The following is a 9804-nucleotide window of genomic DNA, read 5'->3' on the forward strand; positions in this document are numbered from 1 at the left end:
GCACAGGCAGGTCGACCCAAATTCCTGTGAGATCTCTCAGCCTTCACACGAGCATTTTTGAATGGCGAGCCCATAAGTACCTGGCTCGCAGGTATCCCAAACTCTTTGGCCTTTTTTGGCCAAATTTTTAATTTGCTTACGGCCACTTCTCAAACTCTTCCCTTCTCCGAGAACCTGGGGGCAGCTGCGAGCAGAGACTCATAAATCCTCATAACTTGGCAGTCAAGCTCTGTTTAATTTTGGAGAAAAAAAAAAAAGCCGTTTATTTAGGCAAACAGGACCCAGGTCTCCAGTATTCTTTCACTCTGGCGTGCAAAATAGTATATAATGTTTTCTTGTTGAGTTCCTGTTGTACAAGCTTAAATCATCTCAAAAGTTACAGGATTGCCAAGAACCAGGTAGGTCCTGCAGAGTTAAAGATAAATAACAGGTTTTACCATTTGAAGGTTAAGCTATTATTTCTTCTCTTAAATTCTTTTAGAAGTATTTAAATAGTAATGTATCTTCTTTTTAATAAACAAGAACAAGCTGAGATTTTTATTTTAATATCGAAGATAAAGCCAAAATGTCAACTGGCACTGAAGAAGGTAGAAAATGGTTCTTTCTTTCTGCAAATATATTTTTATCTAGTGAAATACTGAAGCTTTATAAATTGCCCTTTTCCTAAAACAAACAAGACACTAAATTCCACAGTCATTCGGAAACTGCTTGGCAAGATGTTTTAAGGTTCAATAAATTTGGGGAAGACTTGGAAGCAATTGCGAGATGAGACTTCCAAAAGCAACTCGTAATTCTAGGCTTGCAAACCGCAGCAACTGACAGTCTAGCTTTCAGAATTACAAAACCAAGAAGCATCCTCGCTCTGAAGTTACGCTCTTCACGGTGTGAAGGAAGCCACGTGGTACCTCTAAACTTTGTGAAAATTTCACATTTTATTCCTTTTAAAGCTGTTTACGATGATGTGGTTTGCTCACAGCCCAAAACTCAGGCAAGGGAGCAATGTCAGCGCCCCAGCCTGTTCAGTCCTCCTTGGCCTCTCTGCTAAGGGCAGCACTTTTGAGTAGGAAATTGGAAGACGGATTTTAGAGCGTATCTCAGCTACTCAGGAAACACTGGGCACACTCAGCCGCCGAGCTATCAATGCCAACAGAAATCATACCAGGAGTATCCTTCTGAGACAGCCTTTTCATGCTCGTAAAGCAACCGGAGGATCGCAAACCTCTTTTCTTCATCCACTGAAGGGCAGAAATGATGTATGGATCCCACCTGACTGTCTCGTGCTGAGGATGCCACGCTCTCAAGCAGCAATTTGAAATATGCCTCTTTCATGCTGGCAACACCTTTCATCATCAAAGAGCTTTGTACGTTGTACGGTTGGCACATGGAGCAGTAGCGATGATTTCACCTCAGCTGAATTATTTCAGCTGTCTGCCTTAGACAAGACACAATAGTCGAGATGATCCAATTGAAACTCTCAAAAAAATTTTGGAAGGCAAGTACTTCCAGGGCAGAAAAGGACTTGAGCTATAGGAATGTCTCAAAACTTGCCGGGATGTGTTTCTGTGTGACCTACTCCGGGTGATCCTGCTCTGGCAGGGGGGCTGGACTAGATGACCTTTCGAGGTCCCTTCCAAACCCTGAACATTCTGCGATGCTGTGAAGAGGTGGCAGGCTGGAGCACAGCACGTGCTGGTGGAGCAGCAGCCTCTGGAGCGTGGCCAGCTGGAGTCCAACCAGCCCGGGCGGGCACAGGAACCCTGGCCTGTCGGCACAAGTCGAGGCAAACACGTCCCGGGTTATCTCCAGAGTCTGCTGTACCGACATCGTGTTCCTGAAAACGCACCAGAGACGAACAACTTCTTCTTTCTTCTTATCCTTCTCACTGCTCTTTAGACAACACACAGCGCCTTCCCTCTACGTAACCTCTCGCACCACCTTCAAGCTCTAGACAGGACAAAAACCGATTGACTCCATCAATGGTAAAAAAATAAATATATAAGGACGGGGGAGCTGATCTGTAGCATCAATTCAGGAACGGACTCGCTCCTTCTGTCTTTGCTTTGGTGCTGCATATGTACGACTGGGAAGTAGCCAACCAGGCATTAAAATAAACATGGAACGGTTAAAATATCAGCTCCAAAACAGATGTTGAAATCTTACTGCATTTCCCAAAGCTGGTGTTTACTGCCTTGGCAACCTAAGAATGCTGTTTTGCTTAAAGCACAATTTTAGTAATTCTTCTGCCTTGAATAATGCGAAGGAATTTTAAAATTATTTCCAGACGTTGGTAGCTCCCTGACTTATTAGAGGAAAACACCGGCCTTTTGTCTCTAGGAAACCGGCATGAGTTCGGCTGCTGTCAGGCTTTGGTAGCCTAAGCTCAGCCTTTTAATGGATCGTAGTCAGGAAACAACCACACACCGTTTTACTTGATAGCACACAACTGGCTCTCCTCCCTTAAAAGATGTCGAACAAATTACTCCTCTTTAATCCAGACAAGGTAGATTAGAGCTCAGAGACTTGACTTGGTCCAGCTGTATCCACCTGCCCATGAGCAACCGCGCGCTCTCAGACCGCATTTTTCACCTTTTCTACAGGAAATTTAGCACAACCCGTCTAAAGCTCTTCACTGTGGTCCTGCATCATCTTTCACCAGGATGTTACGCTCGCAGGAAATGTACTGGATACATCCCCAAAGCTTTTCTCGTCGGTCTTTTCCTTTTGTGCTCGTTCACAAGAAGTTTAGCACGGTACTCTTCCCCAGAGATTTCCAACTATGCGCAATTATAGGGGTAAAGAAACATTTTGAAGTCTCCTCAAAGCCTTTTCGCCCACTGCAGATTTAACATAATATTAAACACCCAAAAGATTATCTGGGGCAGTTGGGACAAATATTCAGAGTGGTTTGGGGAGTCTCATCCATAACACAGCTGTAGTGCCCTGTACGTAAGGGCTGCTTTGTTAAGCTCTTGGTGGCATTTTCTCCTTGTGAAGGAGAATTGGATGTGCCAGAATTACTTCCTTTCCTTCGGCTTGTTTTGGTGGTGGAAGATGACCATTAGGGTAAATCCATTGGCCTCCGATTCCAAGCATCCCAGACACTGCCCTGACACAATCACTCCTGAGGAAAAATGTTGACCTACTATTCAATTTCCCCCGTTGTCCTTGGGACTAGGAAGGGGATTATTTTCTCTACAAAAACAACATCTTAATTTGTGATTATGAAGCCTGCTCAAACACAAAGGCATCTGGGAATTCTCTAGTCACAAATCTTAACCAAACCGATGCAACTCCCCTCTGTTTTACCACCGGGGCATTTCCTATATTAGCACCGCAGCGAGGAAACCACCGGCGTTTCTGCTTCCACTGGAAAACAAAAGCAGATGCTACTGCTCGCGCCGGATGCCGCGCGAGCGGCTGAGTAGCCTTGAGAAGAAAAAAAAAGAAAAAAAAAAAAAAGGAAAAGTATCGCTTCGAAAGCTTTGCACAAGGTCTCCGGGCTGCAAACAATGGTCCCGGCTGTCAGCGCGGGCAGGCGCAGCCCTAATTGTGCGCCTTCAAGGTCATGTAAACGAAGGGCGAGGAGGAAAACACTGGAAAACTCAAAAGCTTCATGGTCATGGGTTTCAATAGCTGTTTCTTTTGAAGGATGGCACAAAAGGCTTGGGGAACAGGAGCGTCCTCGGGGCTGCGATAGACTTCTCCGCTGCGGCGCATAAAGGGAAGGGGATGTTGGCCATGCGTAGGGCTTGTCTGCCAAACAAAAAGGATGGTCCTCCGTGTCCACGAGTGGGAAACAGAGTTGGCAGAGGGGTTCTTTCGCCTCGAGGGAGCGTTCCCGGCCACTGTCTCTACCAGGAGGAAAGCAGATGTCCTCAGGTATGCTCGCCGTGCGGAAAAAAAGCTGTGTACGTACGGCCACACACCAGCACGCTTTTTGTACGCCGCACAATGGGTTATTGCAGCCGAAAGCCTCGCGGGGAAACACCTTTCATTCTGCAGGCAAGGTTGAGAAAAACAGCGACGCCGAACATAATTTGTCTTCGCTAACCCCAGCAACAGATGCCATGAAAAAAAAAAAGCGAGCCTGTTGGGTAAGACGAAAATAGTCTTTGCACAGACCATTCGATACGTGCAAATAGGTTTAGGAAGTATTTGCCGAAGGACCAGACTCCGCAGAGGATTGCAAAGCTGCATCGGCCGCTCCTGCCGGGCTCCCCTCGGGGCCCAGCCCTCCTGCAGACCCTGCTCTGCCCCTCCTGAGGGTGTCATTTCTCACACCTGGGATATTGGTGCTTCTCCTGTAGGTGCCATGTCTCACACACGGGGGTGCAGGGGCTGCCCTACAGCCCCCTCCCCTCCCTGTGCCGCCAGAGCCATGCGTGGGGCAGAGAATCGGGTAAGGGCCTCGTGAATCCACGGAGTCGGTCCCCCAGCGATGGAACTGCCATTTCTTTTGTCTCTTTTGAAGATGGAAAAGGGGAAAAAAAATAGCCCACTGGTTTTGTCCTAAATTCAGACCAGCTGCTCCCTAGTATTGTCTCTCCGCCTTGGTTTTTACAGTTTTTACCCCCACAAAGCACACTCCTGGGCCTCCATCTTCCAAATCTCATATGTCAGCGACACGAATATCTCTTGTTTCCTCTGGAACAGACCACAAATTCTGACGTCCTTCATCTGAGAAGCAAAACCCCGAAAAGCTTGATTTTACCAGAGGGAGTTTATAGCCGGAGCCTCCTCTGCTGCCGCAGCAGGACGGCGGAGCTGCCCGGCTCGGCGGCCGCTGGCTCCCAGACCTGCTCGCGCATCGAGGGGCTTTGAAAGCTCAAAGTGCTTCACTGGAAGGGACACAACGTTCTCCAAGTGTATTTTGCGTGCAATTAAGCCGTTGCTTTGCTCTCCCTCCTGCTGGCAGCCAAGGGCTCCACCAGGGAAGGTATGAGGCTCCAGCCACCGACAGGTCGGGCACGGCTCCCCCCTCTCCCCTATTCTCTTTTTTTGTTGTTGTTACTGAAACCATCCATCTGCCAAATGTCACCAGCTGATAAGAACTGGCCGTTTTTAAATCCCCATTTGTAAATAGATGTTGGCTGACATAATTAATGTCTACCATACAACACAATTTGAATTACAAAGTGAAGGCAATTTAAAAATCAGCCTCCACATGATTACAATTGATACTCAGCCTATAAATTCCACAGCCCCGGGAATTATTCAAATTTCTTGAAATGAATGAAAATCAGTACAAGATGTCTTTCAGGAAAGCAAGACCAAGTGGAGCATCTGAGATAAACTAAATAGTCTCTTGAGATAAACATTCTCTGGTGCAGTAATACCCCTGGCTCCAGGCCACCACGGGTCTGCAAAGTCTGCTGCTCTGTCAGGGCTCTTATCTGCTGTGCCACCGCCACCTACTCCGAATAAATCCCCTTAACTGATAAGCACATTATGTTGAGGACCCCCGCTTGTCACTTCCATCTAACTGGGTGGTTTCTATGAACGCGGCGGCGCTGAATTGCTCGGCTCTAAGACGCCGACACGGCTCGCCGGCCGGGATCCAGCCTTCAGCGCGCTTTACGGAGAGGTCGGCGGAAGAAGCGCGAAACGTGAAAGGCAAAAGACGGGCTGCGGCACTCGGAAACATTCCCCTCGCGTTCAATTTGTCTGCTCCCTAGAAAAGACACGTTTAAACGGACAGTAAACATTTCCAACAAGCACGCTGCGGCGTTCACCCGGGAAGAAAGAGTAAATTAAACCACATAGATGCTGTGCCCCTCGCACGCCAGAAGGAAGGGCTCGGCTGGTCCCTAAAGACGTCAGCTCGCCCCCAGAACAGGACACTCTGCCGAGCTTTGCCTCTTTTTCTGTACGCTATCACTTAAGGCTTTAAGAGAATTTCGTTCTTTTCCCGTCAGTCCTTCTTTTGGAAAACGAGGAGAAATAATTTGCTGGTGTCTAGATTTATGAGGAAAACAAAGCTCTTTGGAAATAAATAGCACCACAAAGGAGCAATGAAATCCGCTTTCAAGGAAGCAAACGTGTTACTGCAAATCACAGGCTGGCAGTTAAGTTCTGCATAAACACACCAGATATGTGGTAGTGATATCCACGTGATAAATTACATTTATCATGCACCTTTGACCACCTCACCTGCACTCGGCTCCCCCAGTGAGGAAATGTTAACATTCCCCATCTTTCATCAGTTTTAAACAGCTGCCATTAAAAAAAAAAACAACATAACCCCCCCCCAAACCCACAACAAAGAATTCCACATCTTCCCAGAGATAACCTTATCTTTGGCTTTTGAAATGTGAGGTATTCCCTAAATTACGTGGGCACAAAATCCAGGGTTGGGGGCAAGATGTTTAATGAGACTTGAGAGCACATAAGTTACCTATGAGGGGCAGAAAAGGAAGGAAGCATCACTGGGAATCACCACAAGAACTGCAAAAGATGCGGAGCGTAAGAAATATCAGCAAGTGGATGCCTCACTGGAAGTATGAGAGTCCCAGATTTTTATCTGCAAACATTTGATATTTACTTCTTGTGCAAGAAACAGTCAAGGTGTTAATCTTGAAATTAAGAAAGTTATAAACAAAATGAGGACAAACTGAAACGAGGCTGCTCCGATCTGAGACACTTTCTTAATATCTCTGGAAACTGGGGATCATCTCCAACTCTCTGAAAGCCCCAGGAGCGCTCTGCAGTGCCATCCATGAGACACACCGTGAAGCTTCCCAGCTCCTCACGCGCCAGAAGAGCTCCATTTGGGCACCTCCCTCAAATGGCAATGAAAGGTAAATATTGTTTTCCCTCCAACTGTACAACAACGAGGCTGCTGTGGGAAGATTACAAGGAGAGAAAATCCATGGGAAAATATAAACTCAAAATCCACCCGTGAAGCAGTGAGAACCTTCCTTCTCATTACTTTCCCGACTCCCTTTGCGTTCCTGTTTGTTATTGAATGGAATGTTTTGGTTTTTCTTTTTTTAAATGAGGTGCAAACGCATTTTCACACCTCTACCTAAAACTAGGTTAAGTCTCCAAGCTAATTACACATTATTAATGAGTTCAACAACTGCGGGCAGGCTGGCTGGGGCAGGGACACAGGTCTGCGCACCACGCAGGGACGCGTGCACGCCTGGACTGCGTGTGCATCGGGTGCTGTCAGGCGCTGAACTCTCTTCTCCTTGGCAACAGCAGAATGCTTAACCCTGAAAATCAAAGTCTGCAACGCATTTCTTTTCTTCTATTACTCTCTTTTCTTTTTCAAAGGTGTTTGTAGGGTATCTTTGTTGGTTTTTTGGTTGTTCTGCTTTATTTTTTTTTTTAATACTGAAAATAATACTAAAATACTACATTCAGGTCACCATTCTCAGGACTTTCTTTATCACACAGACCAGGAGCAGCTCAACATTTCTTCCTCTATTCAACCAGCTGCCTGTCCTCACCGATGCTGGGAGGTGACGGCAGAAAGTCTGAGCTACCCAGAACAAATAATACGTTGGGTTCTGCACCTGCGCCGATCATCACATTCTGGCAAAGGCTGCTCAGGCGGTTTAAAGTTACCTAATCTCACCGATCATCGTTACCAGAGGTTATCCCCTCCACAGCAGAGCTGGCAAAGGGACACATAATCACATCTCAGCTAAAAATTAGAAAAGAGGAGCTCACCTGGGACAAGGACGGTCCAGCCGGTCCTGCCTGCCGGGCAGGGCAGTGCTGGGCTTGGTGAAACGGGGCTCAAAGAGCAAGTTGCAACTTGGCGAATTAAAGATAACGGGAATTAGTGCCAGATTATTTAATCTGTTTGGCTTTAGCTGCAGCAGTTTAACTGTCATTTTAAAACCAAGGGTGAAAATTTGAACTGTGACAGCCTCTACAGCAAAGGCTTGTGATGAGGCGGAGCTCTTCATTCCAGTTCCTCCAGCCTGGACTTTGCAGGTGAAGAATGGGCACGTGAGAATCATCTTTTAGCATCAGCTCTGCAAAGAGATGCTAAAACCAACACAGAAAGGCCTAAACGACGTAAGAACTGAGATCCAGGCAACTGCAGCCAGAATGGCACAGTCCTTAAAATATATATATTTGTGGGTTTAATTCATTCTCTTCTCCTCAGAAACACAGAGCTTCTAATGATGCCTGTTATGCACTCCTTTACGTGAGGCACTATACAAACACGTACTTAAGATTATAGGTCTGAATACTAAAAAGAAAGAACTTAGAGAGAAGTAAATGTTTGTGCAGAACCAGCACAAACGTTTAAAGAAAAACCAACCACAAACCCTTTCATCCTAGCTCTGGATTAGATCCCTATCAGAACATGTGTACACAAAGCCAATTCAGACTGACTTTTATAGGAAGTGTGTAGCAGGAATAAAGAACGGATTTTGCACAGATTCTTGCTAAGTTCTGGTTAAAAGCCTTCCTGTTGAAAAGTACTGTTCAAGTCTTAAATATGCCCCACTGCGGGATGAGTGTATGCTGAAAGAAATACTTAACAGACCTGTTAATTGAACTTCATTAGCTCCTGCAGCATATAACTACGTGGAGCCACTCAGATTCTTAAGGTTTTAGCTGGCAGGAAAAACGACCCCTAATTGTGTCGGAGTTTAGCTGCTGAAGAGATCAGTGTTTTGTAAGGAGTGTAAAAATAGTTCTCAGTCACTAAACCAGAAATCTTCGTTTGGTTTTCAAGGAGGGGGAGAAGGAACATTGTAACTTAAGAGTTTAGAAATGGGCGGTTCAGAAACACACCAATGAATTAACCTTCCTGGGATATTTTTTGCCTTGTGGAAAGACAGTACTAAACACATCTGGGAATCTTCCAGCTGAACTTGTCAGTTAGATCTTACTGAGTATGGTTTTAATCCTGAAATTATGCAACATTTCCTTCCACGGGAACCCCAAAGACACTATTTTCCTTCTAGACTTTTTTTAAGATGACCTAAACACATTCAAAACGACACAGTCTTTTATCAGCTGATGCCTGCCCCTGAAACGCTCCTGTAAGGAGAACGATCCCATCGCACCCACTCGCCGCGCTCTAACACACGTCGGCATCGCAAATAGCAGAATGTATCTGCTGTCGAAGCAGCACCAGGTCAAGAAGCATAAAGATCGAGGTTTATTGTCTCTTGAGTAGGTCTTTTTAGCCATCCCAAAGGCAACGCCGAGAACCGCTCGCCCACACCCAAGGGTTTTGTACTCACCAGCATCGAGGCTGCCGGTAGCCGCGGTCCAGCCCATAACGGGGGGGATGGCGCCGACGACAGCTCCCACCCACGTGTTGGCGATGCTCATTCTCTTCATGGGTGTGTAACAACACGTGTACAAGAAAATGTTGAAGGCTCCCAGGGCGCCAGTGAGGGGGTTCACTGCCAGCGTCAGCAGGGCGATGCCCGGGACTCCGCAGGAGGCGGCGAAAGAGACGGCGAGGAGGGGGCTGCGGGGAGAGAGCCAGGACACACATTGAGCTTGTCCTAAAGAGCAGTACTGTCCCCCTCCTTCTGCCTCCTCCCCAAAATTCAGACTGGCTCTGTAGTTTTTTGACTCACTCAGCCCCAATTTTCCCATCTGAACCCCACATCCTAAGGAAAACCTTCCTAAAACCGATCGCAATTATCCAAGGGATCCTTTGACTGAAATGGGTTAGACACAAAACGAGGAAGCATTTAAGAGAAATAAGAGTACATTCATTCATTTTGAAACTACATCAACAGGAATAAAGTATTTTTTGGCTTTACTGAAAAGAAAAGCTGAATTTTAGACATCCCCATTTAGCTGACGCACTGCGCTAAGCAG

The 9804-nt window shown here is 46.4% G+C and overlaps 1 protein-coding gene across 1 annotated transcript in view; it reads right to left on the reverse strand.

The window, feature by feature from the left end:
- LOC104277967 (protoheme IX farnesyltransferase, mitochondrial) overlaps positions 1-9445 on the reverse strand; it is a gene marked incomplete at its 5' end in the record, with an annotated part of 13034 nt that extends 3589 nt beyond the window's left edge. The window contains one exon of the mRNA XM_009874794.1: positions 9213-9445. Coding sequence (XP_009873096.1) covers positions 9213-9445 — 233 coding nt within the window. The remainder of the gene's footprint in view (positions 1-9212) is intronic.
- Positions 9446-9804: the final 359 nt, after the last annotated feature.

Source organism: Apaloderma vittatum, unplaced genomic scaffold, assembly GCF_000703405.1.
Source record: "Apaloderma vittatum isolate BGI_N311 unplaced genomic scaffold, ASM70340v1 scaffold17390, whole genome shotgun sequence".
NCBI lineage: Eukaryota > Metazoa > Chordata > Aves > Trogoniformes > Trogonidae > Apaloderma > Apaloderma vittatum.